The sequence below is a fragment of the Phaseolus vulgaris genome, chromosome 3, assembly GCF_051622355.1.
Source record: "Phaseolus vulgaris cultivar YP4 chromosome 3, ASM5162235v1, whole genome shotgun sequence".
NCBI lineage: Eukaryota > Viridiplantae > Streptophyta > Magnoliopsida > Fabales > Fabaceae > Phaseolus > Phaseolus vulgaris.
Genome location: NC_143500.1, coordinates 53805189 through 53828552, shown reverse-complemented (window position 1 = coordinate 53828552; position 23364 = coordinate 53805189). Strand labels below are relative to the sequence as shown.

At 33.6% G+C, this 23364-nt stretch overlaps 2 protein-coding genes across 15 annotated transcripts; both read left to right on the top strand.

Annotated features, from left to right (window-relative positions):
- Window positions 1-424: 424 nt before the first annotated feature.
- Window positions 425-11716, top strand: LOC137808681 (uncharacterized). Of its 11 annotated transcripts, XM_090299892.1 has the most exons (10): window positions 614-728; window positions 1154-1437; window positions 2476-2570; window positions 7589-7666; window positions 8469-8550; window positions 8972-9112; window positions 10123-10164; window positions 10698-10837; window positions 11194-11298; window positions 11376-11716. In XM_090299892.1, the coding sequence occupies exons 6-10, from the start codon at window positions 8998-9000 to the stop codon at window positions 11502-11504; spliced, it is 531 nt and encodes a 176-aa protein (XP_090156018.1). In that variant the 5' UTR covers window positions 614-728; window positions 1154-1437; window positions 2476-2570; window positions 7589-7666; window positions 8469-8550; window positions 8972-8997; the 3' UTR covers window positions 11505-11716. The 11 variants fall into 11 exon arrangements, with proteins under 11 accessions (XP_090156019.1, XP_090156018.1, XP_090156013.1 ...); XM_090299887.1 differs by lacking the exon at window positions 1154-1437 and having other exon boundaries at window positions 8483-8550; XM_090299891.1 differs by lacking the exon at window positions 1154-1437.
- A 2691-nt stretch (window positions 11717-14407) lies between these two features.
- LOC137808679 (Aldolase-type TIM barrel family protein) lies at window positions 14408-22212 on the top strand. Of its 4 annotated transcripts, none has more exons than XM_068609925.2 (10): window positions 14408-14533; window positions 14798-14868; window positions 14987-15092; window positions 15326-15464; window positions 15960-16068; window positions 16145-16281; window positions 17860-17996; window positions 19013-19119; window positions 19346-19473; window positions 21820-22212. In XM_068609925.2, exons 2-10 carry the CDS (start codon window positions 14824-14826, stop codon window positions 21881-21883), a joined length of 972 nt encoding a protein of 323 aa, XP_068466026.1. In that variant the 5' UTR covers window positions 14408-14533; window positions 14798-14823; the 3' UTR covers window positions 21884-22212. The 4 variants fall into 4 exon arrangements, with proteins under 4 accessions (XP_068466026.1, XP_090156012.1, XP_068466025.1 ...); XM_068609924.2 differs by having other exon boundaries at window positions 14409-14533; window positions 15004-15092; XM_090299886.1 differs by lacking the exon at window positions 21820-22212 and having other exon boundaries at window positions 15004-15092; window positions 19346-19477.
- The last annotated feature ends 1152 nt before the right edge of the window (window positions 22213-23364 follow it).

Sequence of the window (23364 nt, the reverse complement as noted above, 5' to 3'; positions counted from 1 at the left end):
CAATAGTGTTTTCAACATTTTTTTTGTTGTTGCCATTATTTGTTATTGTTCCTCACAGATTCTTACAAGTTAGAAAATTATTATCCGCAGTTTATTGTTTTTGTTGAGTTATTATTTTATTATGTTGAATTTCTCATCAAAGTGGTATGAGAACTCTTTGGTTTAAACTATTTGTTATTTGACTGCTTGAATGATAAAGAAAATGGTTTATTATGGATTTTTAAATTTTTTAATAACTTAAATTAAAAAAAAAATTATTTATGGTTGGTGCTATAAGATCTTTATGTATTAATATTTTATTTAATTAATAATGTTTTTAAGAATCTTTTATGATTTATTTTTTATTTAAAATTTAAGGTTTTAGGTCATGCATATCTGAATGCAAAATTTCTATAAGATCTAAATTTTAATCTGAATACGATCTCTACTATAGTTTTTTTATTAATAATGGTTATTTCAAAATTTTAAATAATAAAATTGAAACTATAAGATTTTTAGATTACTATTTGGACACACAATTATTTTAATTATACTTTTAGTTTTTATTATTTAAAATAAATATACTTTTTTATTCTTAAAATTTAAAATAGCTTATTTTAATTCTTAAAATTTTGAAAAAGCTTAATTCTTGAAATCGCCATTGAAGCGCAAAGCTGGAAACCTAACCGGAGTTGGAACGCGAACGGAGCCTCGCTGGACTCCGCCGTCACGCGCGACGCTCGCAAGTGGTTAGAAAGCTTCCTCCTCGAGCTGCGATCAAAGTCATAGCCTTTTTCTCTTAAACATTTTGTTTTGTTTGCTGTGGCTTCTTGTCAATCAAGCTCTTGTGGGTTATATAGATGTCATATATATATATATATATATATATGTACTAGAGTTTAGGGAATAAGGATGATTGTGGGAAAGATTGTCATGTTAGTTATAATGTTATTGCTGTATAAATAGGATCTTTGGATCTTCAGTTGAGACTAACTTTTGAGTTGTAGTTGAGTGAGAGTTTGTTAGGAGAGAAAATGTGAAAGTTATAATCTTAGATTATAGTGAATTCTTCCTTCCATGAACGTAGATTGAAGTTCGTTAACACTTCAATTGAATCAGGTTATTTCTGTGTCTGATTCTTTCTTGTTTTTCCTCTTATGTTTACCTTCTACAGTTCTACTACCTGCTACATTTAAGGGTCTTGCATTATGAATCAAAATTGGTATCATTTGTGAACCGGATTCATCTCTAGAAGGAGAAAGCTTTAAGCTTCCAAGTCTTCTTGCTTGCACTCGTATGAGATGCCCTTCTTTGTCAAAGTGATTTTCACTCTCATTTCATAAGAGCTTGGTCAACAGGACTACATTGGCATCTTCCATTTTTGCCTTGAGAATGCGTGTGGCTTGGTTTGATTAGTTTTAATTTGACAACGAGATTGTTCGTATGGTTTAGATGCTCGTGAGTTTGAGTTATTTATTCGTACGCTTTACTTGTTTGCCAAGAATGAGATGTGGAAGTTTTACCTAAGATCAAGAAGTAGGCCACTTAAATCTTGAGAATGGAATCCTTGGGGTAGTCCTATTCGCAGGCTATCTGTTGCACACTTTTTTGCATACTAACAGTTATTAGTAAACGTTGGTAAAAATGAATATTACTCAAGTTAACTTGGGCCTCCTTGGCAAATAGTTCATGGTTTCAGAGTTTCAATTAAATTTTTTAAACTCTAAATATGTAACAGTTAATTGTTGTAGTTTTAACTTTGGTAAATAGTCTACCTATAACTTCAATGTGTGACAAACAACAGTAACCTTGTTTCAGTAGGTGAGGATGACTGCATGGATTACTCAATAGCATTGGGCTCTCAATGTGACAGATAACCCCTGTAATTTTAATTTTGGCAAATAGTTTGCCTAAAATTGAAATTTGTGGCTACTAATCCTTGTAGATTTAGTTTTGAGAATTAATTACAAGGGGTTATAAGTTGAAGGCTTTACTGGTTATTTTTAAAACACATACCATTTTTTGTTGCAATAATTTTGATCCTCCTCTCCTTGCACAACAAATTGATTTTCTAGATCATATCTTCCTGCATCCCCTTGTGACACCTCATCATCCCTTATCAGAACTTGCTCCTTCATTATGGGTTGTTTCTTCTCCTTGACAATGGTGTCCACCTGGAGCTTTAGTACTTCATCCACAACATGCACCTCTTGTACAACCAATTCGCAGTTATATTTTCTTTTTTTTTAAATACCTTTTCTGATTTAACTAGATATATATCCTCCACCAAGTTCTTTGTTGATTTATTCTCAGTAGCCTCCCCATTTATAACTCCATTTCCCATAATGATTAACTCCTTTGTTTCTTGGTATTTGATTCCTCAACAACATTTAATTTTGTGGAATTTTGGAATTCAAAAAAATCATCTCCAGTATATTTCTAGTTGCAATGCTTTTTCTTTTTCATTTCACATTATTTGGTCTTTGACTCTGTTAGGTTTTGTTGGAGTCTTTGCATGGCCGTCTAACTCAGTAATCTCATTATCACCGTTGTCCTTTCACTCACTTTTGCTTGCCTCTGGTCTTACTGAGGTAAGCCCTCAATTCTCTGGTCATTGCAATTTCTTATTGATTATTGTTAAAGGAAAAGAAAGAATAGGGTAAATCCCTTGTGTATATTGAACACATAGGGTTATGTTTATATAGGAAAAAGAAACATATGGGCTAAGCCCATTACATAAATATGAGATATCTAACAATATCTATAATATCTCATAATATCAAATAATATCTAATTATATCTAATAATATCTAACACTCCCCCTCAAGCTGGTGCATATAGATCATATGTACCCAGCTTGTTACAAATGTAATCAATCCTAGGTCCTCGTAAGGGTTTAGTAAAAATATCTGTTAATTGATTATTTGAATTAACAAACTCAGTCTTGATATCTCCTGATATAATCTTTTCTCGAATGAAATGACAATCAATCTCAATATGTTTTGTCCTTTCATGAAAAACTGGATTTGAGCTAATATGAAGAGCAGCCTGATTATCACATATCAGTGTCATTTGAGTAACCTCTCCAAATTGCAATTCTTTAAGTAACTGTTTAAGCCAAATAAGCTCACAAGTAGCCGAGGCCATAGCTCTATATTCTGCTTCTGCACTAGATCTTGCCACAACACTTTGTTTCTTGCTCTTCCAAGAGATCAAGTTATCACCAATGGAGACACAATAACCAGAAGTTGACCTTCTATCAGATGGAGATCCTGCCCAATCAGCATTTGAATAACAAACGACTTTAGTATGGTTATTATGACCATATAACAAACCTTTTCCAGGAGAGCCTTTAATGTACTTCACTATACGAATGACTGCATTCCAATGATCTTCACATGGAGAATTAAGAAATTGACTCACCACACTGACTGCAAAGGAAATATCAGGACGAGTAACAGTGAGATAGTTCAATCTTCCAACTAATCTCCTGTACTTCTCAGGATCTGAAAGAGGCTCCCCCTGATTGGGTAGAAGCTTGACGTTGGGATCCATGGGAGTATCAACAGATTTCGAATTCATCAACCCAATTTCCTCCAAAATATCTAATGCGTATTTTCTTTGAGAGATAACAATACCAGTATTGGATTGTGCTACCTCAATCCCCAAGAAATATCTGAGTTTGCCAAGATCTTTGGTCTGAAAGTGTTGACAAAGGTGTTGTTTTACTTGTGAGATGCCATGGTGATCACTGCCTGTAAGAACAATGTCATCAACATATACTACAAGATAGATACACCCAGCACTCGAGTGACGATAAAAAACTGAATGATCGCCTTCACTGCGAGTCATACCAAATTGTTGAACAACATTGCTAAATTTTCCAAACCAAGCCCTAGGAGACTGCTTGAGGCCATATAAGGATTTGCGAAGACGACATACCAATCCAGAAGACTCCCCCTGAGCAACAAAACCGGGAGGTTGCTCCATATAAATTTCTTCCTGCAAATCCCCATTAAGAAAAGCATTTTTAACATCCAGTTGATAAAGAGGCCATTGTTGAAGAGCAGCCATAGCTATGAATAAGCGAACAGAGGCCATCTTTGCTACTGGAGAAAAAGTATCACCATAGTCTAAACCAAAAATTTGGGTATAACCCTTAGCCACAAGACGAGCTTTGAGACGATCAATAGTACCATCAGGACCAACTTTGATAGCAAAAATCCACCTGCAACCAACAACAGATTTCCTAGATGGTAAAGGAACAAGTTCCCAAGTTCCATTATTCTGAAGCGCATTCATTTCATCAAGCATGGCCTGACGCCAACCAGGATGGGCTAAGGCATCACCTACAGATTTTGGAATGGATACAGAAGAAATAGACGAAAGGCAGGTATAAAAGGGTTGAGATAGTCTATGATAACTCAAAGCAGTATAATGTGGAGAGGGATTACGAGTAGAACGTATACCTTTACGGATAGCAATAGGAAGATCAGGTTCAACAGTCGGAGGTTCAACTATAGGAGCCGGAGGGGGATGAGGTGTTGGCACCAGAATAGAGTCTGCTGATGGACGATGAGACGGTTGACGACGACTATAAACCTGAAGAGTTGGCGGCGGTGGTGAATTGTTAGGTGCACTAGGCACAACAAGAGGAATATTAACTTGATTAGATGAAGAAATTGAAGGAGAAGGACAAGACTTAAAGTAAAGGGAAGATTCACTGAAGGTGACATCTGCTGAAATAAAATAACGGTTTAAAGACGGTGAGAAACATTTATATCCTTTTTGTGATCTAGTGAACCCTAAAAAGACACATTTGTGTGACTTAGGAGATAATTTATCAAGACCAGGACTAAAATTATGAACAAAACATGTGGACCCAAAAACTTTGGGAGGTAAAGAGTGGAGAGGGTCATGTGGAAATAAAATAGAATGAGGAATTTTGTTATCTAAAACTGAAGATGGCATGCGATTAATGAGATAACATGCACTAAGAACAGCATCACCCCACAAACGCTGAGGAACATCACCATGGATTAAAATAGTACGAGTTGTTTCAACAAGATGTCTATTCTTGCGCTCAGCTACCCCATTTTGTTGAGGTGTATAAGCACATGAAGTTTGATGAAGAATACCATGAGAAGCCATAAAATTTTTAAAAAAATGAGAAAGATACTCACGTCCATTATCACTGCGCAAAATTCGGATGGAAATTCCAAATTGATTTTTAATTTCATTGTAAAATATTTGAAATATAGAAAACAACTCAGAACGGTTTTTCATTAAAAATACCCAAGTACATCTTGAATAATCATCAATAAAAGTAACCAAATACTGAAATCCTAAATTAGACTTAATACGACTTGGTCCCCAAATGTCAGAGTGAACTAAGGCAAAAGGAGATGAAGCACGTTGTGAGACACTACGAGGAAAAGAACTACGAATGTGTTTCCCTAACTGACACGACTCACATGATAAAGTAGACACATTAGACAAACTTGGAACAAGTTGTTGCATCTTGGCAAGACTAGGATGACCCAACCGAGCATGAATGAGAGATGGAGAATCCATAATTGTGCCAACATGTGCAGAGATCTGTAGTTGATAAAGTCCATGAGACTCACATCCGGTGCCAATCATCTGTCCCGAACTTCGGTCCTGTAAAGTAACAGAATCTTTGGTAAAAGAAATAACACAGTCAAGGGAACGAGTGAGACGACTAATGGATAATAAGTTAAATGGAGGCCCAGGGACATAAAGAACATTATCAATAGATAAAGATGAAAAAAGATTAATAGTACCAACACCATGTGATGGTACCCTATATCCATTGGCCATGGTAACTGAAGGTAAATAACCCGTAGTAGATAGGGAAGAGAAAAAAGATTTATTACCAGTAATGTGATCAGTGGCACCTGAATCTAGAACCCAAGGGCCATGGGAAGTGGAGTGAGTGAGGCCAACAAAAGATGTACCTGAATGTGCAACAGAAACCGTGGAACTAGGGTTCTAACGATCCTCATACCATTTAAGAAATTCATTGAAAATAGCAGGCTGGCTTGGGGTATCAATTGAAGTATGGTCCATGGTAGAAGGTTGCACAGGGGCAATTTGAGCAACCGCAACAGATCTAGGAGGACGACCATGTAAGGCATAACATTTGTCAATTTTGTGGCCAAGTCTGCCACAATGGTCACACTTGTGACGCCCTTTGCCCGACTTGTGAGGGCGAGTACGATCATTATGCTGAGATACTAAAGCAGAAGAGTCATCAACATGAGACGTTATATCAGCGGTGTGTTTACCTGGCATGCGCAAAAGGGTAGAACAAGTGGAAGTAAAATTGGGCACAATAGGAGATCCCAAAATTTGATCACGAACATGAGAATAATCATCAGGAAGACCATGTAAACCCAATAACATGAAGAACTTGGATCTTTGTTCTAGTTCTTGAGAAGGAGTAGAGGCAGGAGGTAATAACTCATTAAAATCATGAAGAAAAGCATGAAGTTTACCTAGATATTCTGCCATTGTACCATCAAGACGTTTGGGAGCAACAATTGTGAGAAGATTTTGACACACACCATAAAGACGTTGAGTATCATTGGTGTATAATAATTTTGCTTGTTCCTAAACTTCTGAACATGTTTCATAGGTACGAAAAATTTGTTTTAAAGATGAGTGAATGGTCGATTTGATAACAATGCATAATTGAGCATCAATTTTCGACCAACGAACAACGTCATTTTCAGCAAGAGTAGGATGAGTAAGATGATCAACATAACCTTGACTCTTAAGCCATAATTTAATATCTGATGCCCAAGTGTCATAATTGGTTCCATCCAATTTGTCAATGGAAAGATGAACATTGACGTAATTAGTATAAATAGATGAATCCGGCATAATGACTGAAGAAGAAGCCATAGTGGCAGCGGAAGCGGAAGAAGCCATAAAAGATAAGGACAAATCCAGTCACCGGTTAATTGGCGGGAGCAACAAAGATGAAGGCTCCGACAGCGATTCCGGCGGCGGCTCCGGCGAAGGTCCGGCGAAGTTCCGGTGAAGGTCCGGCGAAGTTCCGGCGAAGGTCCGGAGGCGGGTACGACGAGACAGTGGGGGTGGTGGCTGGAAAATTCCAGTGAATAGTGGATTCACCCATAAAAATTGAACCCTAAACCCTAAACTCTAACCTTATGCTCTGATACCATGTTAAAGGAAAAGAAAGAATATGGTAAATCCCTTGTGTATATTGAACACATAGAGTTATGTTTATATAGGAAAAAGAAACATATGGGCTAAGCCCATTACATAAATATGAGATATCTAACAATATCTATAATATCTCATAATATCAAATAATATCTAATTATATCTAATAATATCTAACAATTATAAAAAACCATGTGATGTTGCAATTTTATGACAAGTCATGGAAATGCGTATACTTAATTAAGTCAGTATTGCAATTTGATATTCAAGCTTTTTAACTAGTGGTCAGTATTTTAGCCTTTTAAAATATGTTTTTCAATGAGTTCATCTACTAAGATCTCTCTTCTATTATGCAATTTATTTTTATTGATTTCTACTCTTTTCATATAAATTGCAGAATGGAAAGCAGGGAAGGCAAATCACTTTCTGAATTGGAGGAAGAAATTTTTCAAAAATTCGGAGCTTTCATGACAGGGTAATTGCTAATCTTGCAAGTTGTTAGCTTTTTGTATTTTCTGTGCAAAAAATCATTGGTCTATATGTGGTAGTTATATTTGTGTGTGAAGTAAATAAATTATATGTTTTCCTTGACGGATGCTAACCCTTCAAAATTATAAATTTGCGTGAAGGATTATTCTTGTTAGGTTGGAACTACTTCATACTGAGTAATTATTTCATTCACATGAATCAATAAATCAAATTGATCTCTAGATTGATAAAACCCCTTGTGTTACTAAGGTCATGAAAGAAGAAAAAATAGGTGCAAAGGGGTACATCAGAAATGCCAATTGTGTAAGGGAAATTGGGTATGAGGGATTGAGTAGAGAGAGAAAGAGGGGATAATCTGTTAGTTTGTTATGGACAGGGAGTGTTAGCTCTCTGGAGGAGCATTGCTCTTGGCAGTGGGAAACTTTCCCTTTCCTTTAATCATCAATAATAATACCATCAGTTTTCCTATTCCTTTCCTTTATAAGAAAATTGGTTCTTTTAACACATAACATAACACACTCACTCATATATAAAGAGGGATAATCTGTTAGTTTGCTATGGACAAGGAGCATTGCTCTGTGGCAGTGGGACTGTTTCCTTAATATTTCCCTATGATCATCAATAATACCAGACTTTCTATCAGTTTTCTTATTTTATTCTTTTTAACAATCTTGGTTCCCTAACACATACATACTCACTCATATATGTATACATAGAAAGAAAAAAAAATATATTTTGTATTCTCTTTATCACATAATATATCTGTATAAATTTTTATTTCTCAACAGCTACCCTATGATAGGATTGCAAAGATTGATGAGTTGGGAATTGCTGGAAGCAAGCTGCTGTCTGGATTTCAACAAGCGCTTGGTAATTATACAGAATTTTTTTAGCACGTGTTACTGTAAACTAATGATATTGCTTATTATTCACTTTCGGGGGCGTTTGCTTCAAGTCATGATTTATCATTCCCCGGAACGAAGTCTACACAGGAATGTTATAATTGGAAAGTTATTCCTACATATCTAAAATATGTTTGGTTAGCTTTCATATTTCTGATAATACTTTTTAAATTCTAAATTAATTAAAGTAATAAAATAAAATAATGGACTTTATAATGGAGGTTACAAAGTAACTTCTATCATGCATATAAAAATTGTACAAACAAATGTATCCAGCTTTCTAACAAACATAGGAATAAAGATTTGTACTTTCATTTTTCCGGAATGCAAAAGGATTCCATGGAACAAAACGCCTCCTTATTTTATAACTTTTAACTTTAATTGTGCAGAGTTTATTAGGAGGCCTCCTATAGATATGAATTCTAAATTAGTGGAGAAGATAATTGTGGCTAATGAAACTAAGAGAGTTAAAGCCTATATAAGTTCTGGATGTAGGAAGCTCAACAACAGTATCCAGAGTTTAACAAACTGTAAGTACTGCTCTTTATTTTTTATTGGGATTGGTTGTCTCATTCCATTATTAGGGTATATCTCTAGACTCAACATGGGCTTAGTGACTCATAAGTACATTTATTTTTCTTAACCCTTTTAATTTAGTATGATGTATTGAGAATGTTGTTCTTTATTAGAGTCTGATATTTTAAAAGTGAACCAATACTGTGTTACCAATGAATCTTCTTTATTCTACTAAACAGGAGTATGACAGATTGATTTTCTTTGAGTGCAGTATTAAGTTAATATTAGATTATTTCATAACTTTTTACAAAACTATACTCATGCAGTTTTACAATAGTTACTCTTTTTATTCATGAATTCTGTTCTCATTAAATTTTCCTATTTTTTATTTATTTTGAAAATTTAGCAAAGCATTGTCTTCAAGATCAGTTTGGTTTGGGGTATTCTGCCAGTCATAAAGGATATATGTGTTTATCTTCAACTGGCAGAATCTTTATTTCTAAAGATGACATTTTTAATGAGCATAGTTTCGATATCCACATCTTTTTTCAACCACTTCCACATTAATTCCCCTTTGGTTTCTACCTATATTCCTGAAATATTTCTTCCTAATCCTATTGTTCCTGCAACTCCACAAGTGACTCAATCAAATCCAAAACTGTAAAATAAGCTCTTCAAGACTCTTAATGGTTTGCTGCTATGAGTACTAAATAGTTTTATGTATGTAGAAGTTTGGTATTCTTTTTTGTATTTTTTATCTTTACATAATAAAATTCGAGTATCAGTGTTTGCTATCAGCTTGCAATTTTGTTTATTTACATTTATCCTGTCTGCTTTTCTCACTTATTCAGCTTCTCTCTAATTCTTTTATGTGTCTTTGTTCCAAAAAAATATTTGCTTTAATATGCATTGTACAATCTTTTGTTATCAATTCTCCGATTGAATTCTACTTATTAATTTATTGCTATTTATTCTGCTGCTGACTATACAACTGTTTTAATATGGCAAAATATGCATACGGAAGTTCACTCATGCACACGTGGACTCTGTAACCATATAAGAAAAGGTATGGCCTCGTGTTTTTAATAATTGATCCATGACTGCTATGCTTCCATAAGCGTATACATCCTATGATAGACTTGAATATGTATTTATCTTTTGAAGATTGGAAAAGAAACTCGTTAAAATGCCCTATCCAAATAAAATGTAAATTTACGAAGATGTATTTCCAACTTGGAGGAAACTTATTTTCATTTAGTCAATATTGCTTTCTAATTTGCATTACTTAATCAGTAATGGGCTTCTTTCTAGCTCCTCTATGAAAATATTTTGTTGTAGATACTAACGTTGTGTTTGGCCATCATTAATTTAAAAGTTCATATCAACTGTGTGTTGTAAATAAAATTTCTTGGGTTGTAAACTTAATGTTATAACCTTCATGGTGATCTTGCCTTCTTTGTTTTAGTATATACCTTTAGGCTATTTTAAAAAGTAATTGCTTATTTTAACTAGTTCTGAGAGAAATTTTTAATTCCAAAAATTAATCATTCATAAGCATGCAGTTAGTTTGGCATTTAACTAGTCATGTATGTTTTGCAGCTAAGGAAATACTTGATGAACTTGAAGGTCTATTGGGGGATGTAACAAGTGCTATTCAGACTACAGATGGAAAACTATTAGCCTTCTCTGATCTGGATTTTGATGTTGAATTAAATGAGCAAGCAACCTATAATGATTTGGTAATGTTATTACTTATTTTGGAAGAATTTCTAATTTAATTGCTAACTTTTTTCTCCATATGTTCCTTTGATTGAGTTTCTTCCCCTGCTCTCCCCTTCCCCCAAGAAAAAGCAACCCCAACAGTTGATACTTCTTATTGGAATTGCAATGCTGATTGAGTGTTATGTGAAGCTTGTTATTATACTTGTTTCATAGAATTTGTTATTTGCTCCTCTACCAAGGTCACTGACCTCTTTCTCTTCTTGGTTGGGAAGTTGTACTCCACTAAATTCAAGAATCATTTGCATGATATAAATACAGTAGTGGAAATTATGGAATTCCTGCTTACTAAAACAGCAATTACACCTTTACTCAGGAGGAAAAGGATGCTTTGTCTGATTCTCAAAGTCCTGATATCACACATTTGGCCATGGTGATGGCTTTCATATATAGCATGGTAAAGCAAGACTATTTGATGCAGGTAATGAATGATGTGTTTTTGTGAGCTTAAAGTGAGTGAATATGAAGAATCCTTAAAATGTTTGCCTATTCTTGCAGGAAAAGATTGTGTCTGCTTTAGATCTGAGGATGTCATTAGAAGAATTAGAAAGCTACTGCCAAATGTGGTCTTTGCGCCCCTTCATAAATGATGAGGTCGTGCATGGAGCTTGGGAACATATTCATTGAACATTCTTTTGTTTCTTATTTTAAGTATACAAAATTAGTTATCATTGGGTTCGATATAATTGTATAATGCTATAAAACCATCCTTACTTTTCTAGATTTTCACTTTATTTTTACATAACTGTCTCCTCCCCCTTATAAAAGCATCTAGTTTTTACACTTGTTTGAAGAAGAGAACTAAAATATATCTTATATCTTAAATTAATATTATCAAATAGTGTTTGTCTCTTATTATTTTTAATTTAATTTTTCTTAAAATAATAAAAATATAAACCTACACATAATTATGTCACTGCATAACAAGGGTACATGCACCAGTTCTCATAATGTAGGCAAGAACTACATAGGACTTTTTATGCAAATCCCAATGGATTAAGATTTCAGCATTTCAAAAGCATGAAATTATTTGAACAATGGTAACAACAAAGGTGAGAAAATTCTTAACACTTACAAATACGATTTTTATTTTAATTTAACTTATTAGAGACACTAATTAATCAATTACAATCGTACACAATATTCATATGATTAAATGTGTTTTTAATATATATAACAAATTTTAAAAAAACAAAACTGATTTTTTTTTTTAAAAACAACATTTAAAAAGAGGTTGACGGGCCAATGATGGACTTGGTCAAAAAATGGTCAGATTGACCCATTTTGCTACCTGTAATTTCTTTTTATTTAAATATTGCATGTTTTTTAAGTAGCCTAGATCACTTTAATTGTTTTATGTTTTCCAACCATAATGATAATTAATGGAACAACAAATTTCACCATAGTATTCCCATGCTAGATGTCTTCAACGTGAATGCTCGATATCCTCGATATTAGGGATGTGTATTGAAAAACTCACATCGAAAAGAGATATAGCAAAATTATAATATATAAGTGAGTCTAAACTTCATCTTATTAAATTAGTTTTTGTAAGGTTGAATTAACTTAAATATCATCACTTTAATATGATATATGAGCCATTAAGATTAGTTCGGCCTATTGTGTCACCCGTCATTGAGTCCCATACTATTATCAGACTCGATGTCTTCGATATCAGGAAATGTGTTAGAAATCCCACGTCAAGTAAAGATATGAACAAATTATAATAGTAAAGTGATGAATCGTGGGCTAAGACCAACATCCTCTACTTAACATTAAGGAAAATTCTTCCTCCACCTTCGTACCTCCCCCTGCATCTTCATATTAATTGTGAAAAGTCGGTTGTAACCTTTTAAAAAAAACTAAATAACTCTAATCCCTTTTTAAATAACCTCATATGCACCTCCATACCTCTTTTCTAGCTGCAATACTTCTATTCTTATCTAGTCGCAACATTTAAGAGATGACAGTTCTATCATTTAAGCGTGTATGAGAGAGTTAACGAGAATATTCATTGTATCCGACGTTTCTCAGTGCAAAGTTTTTTAATCCATTTTTGTACTTCTCTGGTTCTTTTTCTGGATTTTGTGACTTCCAAAAAAATGAAAAAAATGAATGAAAACACAACAAAACTTATCTCAACCACCAATGTTTGCCACTAGCCACCACAAGCAACCATCACCACTTGAAAATGAAGAAAAAGACACCACGCTCTCCAACATAAAGGAGTATTGTTGGAATTCAAACAAAAGTATGGAGGTGGAAGGGAAATGTATGGAGATGCAGAGAGAATTTGCCTAACATTAATAGTAAAGAAAATGGACTTCAAAATTTATTTAGTCCAACTACTTAAACTCCAACCCATTAATGATTCTTCTAAATCATGTTAATTTGGACTTGTTATATGTTATTTTAAAATTGGAATCATCATTCATCAACATGTAGAGGGTTATTTCTTCCTCCATGCCCATGGTTTCTTCATGTACCTCCATGTGTTGGAAAAGTCTAAAATGTCCAATGTTTTAGATTTTTATATTGTAAAATTCATAAACATGTTATTGTACAATCTAAAATACATTTTTTATATATAAAAATATAATTCAAGTTTTTGGACTACACAACCTGAAATTGTACAATTCATAATATATTTCTAGATTATATAATTTAGAAACATATTTTGAATTGTACAATCTATAATATATCTTCATGGGCTTATCATTAAAACCATAATTAATTATATTTTTTTCAAACTTGGTACATAGAATTTGTATTGTACAACTTGAATAGGTTTATAACATGGTAAGTAAGCTTTATTCAAAAAATGTTTTAGGTAGTACTTATCTATTCCTTTCACTAATCTTTTACTCTCTTTTTTTTCATCATCATGTAAAACATCTATTTTATATGAACATATAAGGGAAACAATGACGATGAGTCTAAACAAAGATAAACATACTGGATACTAACTTGAGAAAATAAAGAAAAAAGATATGGGTCATCCTCATATTTATATATAAGATATATGTGATAAAGTTGTGAGAATATGAGAAAAATAACTATATGTGATAAATTGAAATAACTATTTCAAACGACATAAAATAAAAATAAAGTGTTATGAGTCATAACTCTTTTTTTACGTGACAAACAAACTTTCAGTATGAACTATATTATAATGTTATATATAATATAACATTTATGTTAACGATGAGTCATTGTGCACGTCAATATGAAAATTCAGGACTAAAACCAATTTCCAATTTTAGTCTTGAACTTTTGTGTTGATGTGGACAGTGACTCATTGTTAACATGGACATTATAATATAATCTATGCTAAAAGTCCATTTGCCTAGTAACAAAAAAGGAGTTAACATCGTGTGCTGGCAATGACTCGTCCAAATAGTTTCTTACTACAACTATCCACATTGTCTATAGTTTTAATAGAGGAGGAAAACCAATTTCGTGTTACACGGGAAAAAAAAACATATTTATCCTTATCCATGATTCTCCACTCACTTGCATCCAATTGTGTAGACTCATTAAAACATCCTCCTCCAAGTTAAACAATGGCCTCAAAATTATGATTAATCTCCACATCAGTTGCATTTGAATTGGATTGATCCTTGTGAGCTCTTTGACACCAACAAATTTTGGTTATGGTGAGTTTTAGGGTTTAGTTGTGTCCTTCTCTAATTAATCAACGAAAGTCCAATATGAAACAATGTGAGGATAATTCTGACACCTTTCATAGAACTAATACGGTTTTAAGTTTATTGTTACATGTTAATAAAATCAAATATGAATCACTAAATACTAATAAAATCATTAATTAAATATTCAAGTTTATTCTATTTATTATTACATTCTATCAGAGTATCCCAATTGGTTCAAATAGCTTCTTTGAATTGTGTTTGAATTCTTAGATTTTGCATTCGTCAACCCTACAATCATGGATTACCGCAACAAACTCGTTCTGGCTCCCATGGTTCGCGTTGTGAGTTCAACTTCCTTTTCATTCTCTCTAAACTGCCAATTTTCAACTTCCAAACCAAACCGCAACATTCATATCGTTTTATCTCTCTTTTTTGTCTTCTAACTTTGTTTGGTGGTAGGGCACTCTCCCATTTAGATTACTAGCTGCTCAATATGGTGCAGATATCACTTACGGTGAGGAAATCATTGATCATAAGATGCTCAAGTGCGAGCGTCGAATCAACGGTACACAATTCAGTTCTACTGTTCTATATATTCGCGTAATGAAATGCAATTCTGTTGTTGTCTCTTGCTGATAATTGTCAATGTTTATTTGTTTTTTATGGTGGCAAGATCTCAACTGCTAGGATTTTTATTGGAACTGTTGGAAGATAGCTAATCATTCATATGCATGTGCTTTTTCTTATTTAGATTTAATGTACTAAGAAATGTGTTTTTTTTAATTAATTCTTTGTCAGAACACATTGGAACCATTGATTTTGTGGAGAAGGGAACGGAAAATGTTGTGTTTAGAACCTGCGATGATGAAAAGGATAGGGTTGTGTTTCAAATAGGCACTTCTGATGCTGTGAGAGCCCTAACTGCTGCTCAATTAGTGTAAGTTAATTGTGTACTTGGTTTCCCTCTTTACGCTGAAGTTGGTATACCCTTTTTGCTTTTACTTCTCTGTATGAAATACTTTGTACGCTGTACTTTCTTTTTATCGATCGATTTCCCAATGGTCCTGTATGGAAAAACCCATCCAGTGTGATGTGGTTTGGCTGATGTTGTTGTTGTTGGTTCTTAATGATTTTTTTTTATTAATCTATATGAGTCTGAAAAGTGAAAACCTGTTCACGTATAGATTAAAATGTTGCTTTCCTAGTCATAGTAAGGATTTGCTGGAAGATCTTTTCTCTGCCAAACCAATTCCGAATAAATATACCCACTGGACATATTTAATATTCTATTTTGAAGTATGTATGTTTTTCTTATGTGCACCAAAGTTCCTATACAGGATCATTGCATGCAACCTTTTCTGTACTGAAGAAGCTATTTGTTGAAGTGTTTGTTTTGTTTTCGTTTTTCCATTTTTATATGCTTTGCCTGCAGGTGTAATGATGTTGCTGCCATAGATATTAACATGGGTTGCCCGAAAGCATTTTCTGTGAGTGGTGGGATGGGTGCTGCTCTTCTGTCCAAACCAGAGCTTATTCATGATGTAAGTGTATATAATCTGTTGTATTTCTGATTGTGCTTCTTTAACATGTTTGAATCCTTTCTCTTTAAAAGTCCAGATCTTAACAACATTAAGGAGGAATTTGAACACACCCGTAACTTGTAAGATCCGACTCCTAAAATCACCACATGACACCGTGGAATTGGCCAGAAGAATTGAGAAGACTGGTGTTTCTGCTCTCGCAGTCCATGGACGGTAATTTCCAAGTCTTAAAACCTTTCCCTGGGCCGTTCTTTCTCTAGTGTGAACTAATATGTTGTTTTGCTTCTTTTTTTTTATTTTTTTTTTAAAATATTGTTGTTTTGCTTTAAAAAGGCAGTCATTCTCGTATCAATCAACCTATTAGATGGTTACATAGGCAATTATTGCTATTGGATCTATCACAATTCTGTTATTGCTATTGGCTTGGGATGATAGGCACAGCAAAGACTTGTTTAATTGTTTTCATTGAATCAGTCAAAGCAAGACAATACTTTGATGATATGTTATTCCAAATGGGATTGATGAAATTTTCTAACAATTAGGATATGTTGAACAAACTAGCATGACAAGTTTTTGTTAGAGGATCTTCAAAGTATCTTAATTGGGAGAAAATGCAACAGCGAAAGTCTTGAGCTACGTATGAGGTCAGCTGCATGAATTGTCTGATGTCATGTCACTATGCTCAATCAAAAACCAAATCCTAGGGGATATTATGTTAGTACACTGAAACTAGATATTTCGGCACAGTAATTGAAAAGAAACTGCAGCAAAAGCTGTCCTTTAGTTGTAACAGCTCCTACAGAGATTAACTCTGTCCATAGAACTTCTAAATACACTTTTATGGTCACTCCTTTTGTATCAGCCCTTTTTAATTTTGCACAGTGACAGCTCCTATAAAACTGAACTGCCTGCCATCAGACTAATACAAAATAACTATTTTTGAAATGCACAACTGAACCAAATAAAACAATATGCATTTTAGACGAAGTGAAACTGCAAGGTGTTGTATCATTTGTTAGAAGAAAGACCCGCGTCTTATATGATCTGCTCCTTTTCAAATTACAACATCTTTCAAATAAAGCTTCATCATGTTTCTTACTTTGTTGCGACAACCACTTAATCAAAACTATGAGACTATTAGACTTTTGCTCTAACCGGTTGGTCCACTAACAGTCACTAGGGCCCAAGTGTTTGGAGAAATCCATGAGTCGTCTCCCTGCTGAATCTCTTAACACCACCAATCCCCATGGCTTATGTACTTGATATGTGACTATCATCTACTAACTTCAAAAAGGGATGTATAGGACAAGACTATGTGAAGTAGATCAACTCGTAAGGTTGGCATTGAATAAGGAAAATTTTGCATGAGACTCGGATGGAATGTTTTTGTTAGTCTTTGCCACATTCTTTATTTTATATTCATAGACTTAGAGCCAATTTTTTTAGCGAAACCATATTATTTAAGAAAGTAACTAGCCCAAGATTCTTGAGACATACAAAAGTGATCACATGTACAACTTGGGGCTTATTCATCATTTTTTAAAATTTGATGCTAACAAACTGAAAAGATAAAGTAGCATTTTCATTTACAAGCAGAGAGTCATTCTATGTTGTATCAACAGGGAGAATTGAGCTTTAGGTTTGTTGTGAAAGTAGAAATTCTTTACAAAGTGGACCCTAGGAGGAGGGGAATTCTTTCTCATATTTTCTTTTTAATTTCATTTAATCATTAAAATTGATCTTTAAGTTCTTAATACATTCTGACATTTTTCCTTTTTGATCTATTCACAGAAAAGTCACAGATAGGCCCAAAGATCCTGCTAAGTGGAATGAAATAGCTGATGTTGTGTCAGCATTATCTATTCCAGTTATAGCAAATGGCGATGTTTTTGAGTATGATGATTTTGAACGCATTAAATCAGCCACAAGTAAGATGAAAATAATTCTCCCATACTTCTACTGATTTTTCAGTTATGTTTTGTTAGAATAGTAGATTGTAGGTAGTGTGCAGGGAAAAAAACTCCGAATGCAGTTGATTTTTATCATAAACTTCAGGAGCCTGAGTTATTTCGTCTGTATTTTATTATGTCAACCTAATCCTTGTCCTTGTTAATGATTCTCCAGAAGTTGTAACTCATTATCTTGTACATTTAGATAAACCAAAGCTAAACAAATTTCTTCCTGTGGAGATCATAAATTACATAGTCCTTTGTATTCTAATCCTAGGACCTTGATAGACTTCCTCAGTTCTTCAGGAAGGATTGGGTATACCCATTGGCTTTGCCTTCCCAACAGAGGCCTTGAATCAAGTGTCCACATCATGCTATTGGTAATCATTTGTTATGAACCTTCATGAAGGACTAAGTAACGGTCTTAGACACAGAAGATTCCTTCTTACTACTACCTATAGAGAAAGCTAGAAGCAAACTTGTTCCCAACAGAAAATGCATCCACATCATCGTTGCATTCACATTTATGGTAACTTGAACTCTCCCCTCTCGGAGATAGCTTCGAGTGGGTTTTTTCCTCCATATGACAACACGTTAACAATGAAGACTAGAGACTAAAGGGGAAAAAAACTATAACAACTCTAAGGCAGCCTGGAGAAACTTTTGAAAAACAAAGGTTTCAAAAATAACAGTGAGGGAGACTAACCAGGGTATATCAGGTTGGTTCCTGGATGTCACTCATGGATCCACAAAAATAACCAATGGGGCTCATAGATACAGTGTGCATTTGAATTGAATATTATATGAGAAGAAATTTATTGGTTTTTATCATGTAAGATGGGAGTTTATTTTTTATCTTGATTACTTTTGATCAAATAGAAAATTTGCAATGAATCTGTACTTGTTTTTCCTGTCATGATAGACTAGCTAATTAGCTATTCATTAAATATTTTTTTCATGTTTAATTAATAATTGACATTGGTTTGTGATATAAGGTGCCCCATCAGTGATGGTTGCAAGAGGGGCAATTTGGAATGCTTCAATATTTTCGCCTGAAGGCAAAGTTTTTCATGAAGATGTGAAAAGAGAATATATTAGGAAGGTAAGTTTTCTTGTTCTGCATAAACTACAATACTTTCTATGACCTTTACATTTTCCCTAGAGATGGGTGATAGTCTTATAAATATGCAGTTTCCAAATCCAAACAGATTTTTTTCTTCTTTCATTCTTGTTCTATATTTCGAATGCTTATATTGGTGGAGGGTGTTGAGCTTCTGGATTTCGTGGTACTAACTACTAATGTTACTGTTCTCTACTTTTGATATCAGTGCATCTTATGGGATAATGATATAAAAAGCACCAAGTTTACAGTAAGGGAAATGATAATACATTATTCTTGCCTAGAACTGGCTGAAGGGAGGGCCGTGATCAAATCAGAGTCCACGGCTGATCTAGCGTAAGTTTATTTGTTTTTATCACTTGCTTCATGCTTTCAATTTATACTAAGCGTTGACTAGATCGGTATAATCAATTGTCACATCATTTGTAAACAAATAACAAATGAATCAATTCTTCCCAGATCGTTTGGATGCTTTCTCTTTTAGCCTCCCTCCCTGTCCTGTACTGACATTTTTATGCCCTCTCTGTTACCTAAAAGTTAGAAAATAGTAATGTTATTGTCAATTCCCTTTGTGTGTCCAATTTAGGGTGTGGACAGCATTTACCCAGCTTTCCATTCAATGTTAGATGCATATTAACAAGGATATTTTTTTGGCATGATGGAAGTATTCCCTACTTGATTTTAGGATTGCATCCTAGTATGACCACTGGTTTCTCTGAAGGCCACTCTCCTTGCCCTCACATGACATTTTAGGGCCTTCTTTGTGAGCAAGACAATACTAATAACAGTAGTTGTAGTGGTTACATATTTCCTTCTGTTTTGAATAGAGGGTATAGTACTTATCTTGCATTCGCTACAACTGTAGTTTCATATTAGACATTTTTTTTTGCTTGTCGTGATGGAAATATTTTAGAATTAATGGAGGAGGATAAAAGAAAGGAGAAAAATTAACCTTCCGCATAGAAAATCCAAAATAAGAAAATCAAAACAGTAAAGACACGACCTTTCCAATCCCACTGCAGGTCTAGCAATGAGACTCTTAAAAAACCATATGATTAATACCAAAAGAGGCGATGAAAATATTTCCGTCCAATTGGAATTAGTAAAACATATACACAATTTTCTTTTAAAAATTGAGAATTTCTGTTCAACCTAAGACACCAAATGGGTCTTCACATAAAATTTAGCCTTTTTGTTTGACCAAAAACCCTTGAACATGCTATAAAAAAATATCCAAGTTCTAAGGACTTAAGGGCTCACCAAGATTCACTTAAAATCCTTCTTATTCCATAATAATGAGTCATACAATATAAAGATGATGAGATGAGAGGCTACAATCTAACAATCAGCAAAATAATATCCATTCCCCTCTAACAAAATCCTAACAAACCCCTTCTATAACATGTTGAGTCATAGGCTAACAAAATCAGGAGGCCCATGGTATTAGGAGCAAGAACCTGTGGAAGGAAAGAAAAAAAAGATATAGTTAGTCCATTTCTTTGGCTTGGTATTGTCAATTTCTTGCTGGACATCTCCCTCCAAGGCTGTTATGTGTCTCGCATGCTCACCAGGATTGGGCTTTAGTCATAACAAGGTTGGTCTAAAAGAAAATATTCTACTTCAACTCAACCATATCCCCCATCCCATCCACTTATTATCCTTCCACTGCTATCATCTTGTCTAAGCCCCAAACCCATCTCTTAACTCTTGTGGTGCATCAAACATTGAATCGTGCAAGTTTACTGTGAATTACACTGTACTATTTGTCTTTATTACAGTGTAACTCGCACAATATTATTTGTCTCTATACTATCTGGCATTATGGTATTGGGTCTTATCATGTATGGAAAACAGTCGATCTGCTTCAAGAAATCTAGGTATATGGATCAAATCAAATGAAAACATCTGTTGATTCTTCGTGTGATAAATTTTTATCTTTCGAAAATTCTTCTTTTTATAGGAATGCAGAATCCACCTATTACCACTGGACACGATTTTGTATGATTTGTACGGTTGGGCCATATGTTGCACAATCACTAATAATTTTCAAGTACATACATGTATTCCGTTGTACTGAAGGATCTGCTAAAGCCTACCCAATTCCTCACATATGTAAGGGACCATTTTATGGATAGGGATGGGAATGGGGGACTACAGGCCTGGCTTTGGTGTAGGATCTGTAAGGAACCCCGTCCGTGATAATATCGTTGTTAAGTACAGTTCTAACAAGGCGTTTTTCAAGGAAAGATTTGAATAAATCTCAATTGACGTTTACATGTGGCAGTTTTGAGAATGAGGTCTTAAAATTGAATTTCTTTACTTCGTTCTTCACTGATGAGAAACCCAAGCTTGAGTTTGATTTGGCTTGGATAGCTTGGTCCAGTTCTGCTTGAGAGTGAATAAATTACCGGTTCTATGATAAGCATCTGCTAATAAAATGAATTGATTTTATATTTTCAACTGCAGGCACTCTCTGCGTAATGGTTATACAAAAATAATGTCACACAAGTTTAAAAACACTTTGTAGTGAAAACTAACTTTTTTCTTAGTCATTTCTTTCCATTAATTTCAATTTTACTTGTCTTCTTCTTCCCCAGATAAGTTAATCATTCTTTTGTAACAATCTTCATATATTGTTGGTTGTTTAAAATATATATGACGTTGCACTCTTTGATGTTTCAGGGAATTGTATGGGCAGAAAGAATACTACCAGTTAGTAAAACAAGGCTCTTCTTATGCTTCTTGATAATGTCTTTGGAGCATAAATATTCAGAGTGAGAACATGGCTTCCCTGGTTTAGGATTTGGGCAGCTCCTAGTCTAGTAGGCACCTTACAAGAAATTTACACAACTCACCAATTGATATTATTCTTGAATTCGAACTCAACTCATTCGTTTGTCATGGATGAAAATGGCTACATGACTTGACCCGTAGGGTTTATTCATGACTTGTAATTTTTACATGGAGGTGTAATATTTGTTGTAGAGGCTTTATTTTGTAAAACATGAACAAAATATGATTGACTGGTATTACCAACAAATTTTAAGAACTAGAAAATGGGAGTTTCTTCCTGCACCTCTACATTCTTCTTTCTGCACCATTATATTTTTTGAAATATCAAAATCATCCTTTCACAGTTTTGGATGATTCCAGAATGGAGGTTCTGTAAGGAAAAGGTATTTTCGGCATACAGATTCTGTAAGCAAAGAGTGTTTATGAAATAGAAAATCCGGAAGACAAAAAAATTATTTTGAAATATCCTTTTTTAAATAATTTTTTTATTAGTAAATTCGAAATTAATAAAATGTGTTCTGGGAAATTTGTTCCAGAAATATTTCAAAAATCATTTTTTAAGGATAAAACAGGTTTCTTCGAAAAGGATGGGTGCAGAAAGACATTTGGGTGTAGGAAGAAACAACCATAGAAAATTGTGTTAGTTTGTACAAATGGTTCGATTAATACTATCTCCGTTCTTGAAGAAACTTCAATTAATATAATTTTATTTGAATAGGTAATTTTAGACCCTAAATTCATTATAGTTTTTAAAAGGTTTACAAGTGCCCAAAAAATAATTGTCTTTATATTAAAAGAAATTCTATGAAAGTTAATGTTATGCTTATGTGACATGAAAATTTGTCTGCATTATCATTAAATTTTGTACTGCATATAAATTATGAGCATTATCATTTCCTCATTTTCATTTATTATTTTTTACATTCTTTTCACAATTTATAATTTATCTCGTTTTTCGTCTCATTCATTTTTATATAAAGCTCAATATTTTAAATTTAATACTTTCAAGTCTTGATTGAGTCGTAATTTCAAGGTTTAAGGTTGAGTTTAAGCTACATATTTACCCTGGGGTTATATTAATTATTTTGACAAAAAAATATGAAGGTGAATAATGACATGAAATTTTTTGTTATACGAAATAACTATATTTTGTTCAATTATAAATTAAAATTAAAAATGTAATAATATAATCATTAAACTAATTTATGAATGATTAGAGATAGTACTAGTTATTAACTAAATCTAAGAAACTATTAATTTCATAAATCTAAGACACTTCTACTAATATTATATAACATTTCAAACCAAAATTTCTATCTGAATCAAGTTATTAATTTATTTATTATTAATATGGTTAAAATTTTCTAAACCTACTTTTAAGCTCCTAGGATTTTTAGATGGTGAACTTGGTATAAAGAGGACAATTGTCCAATT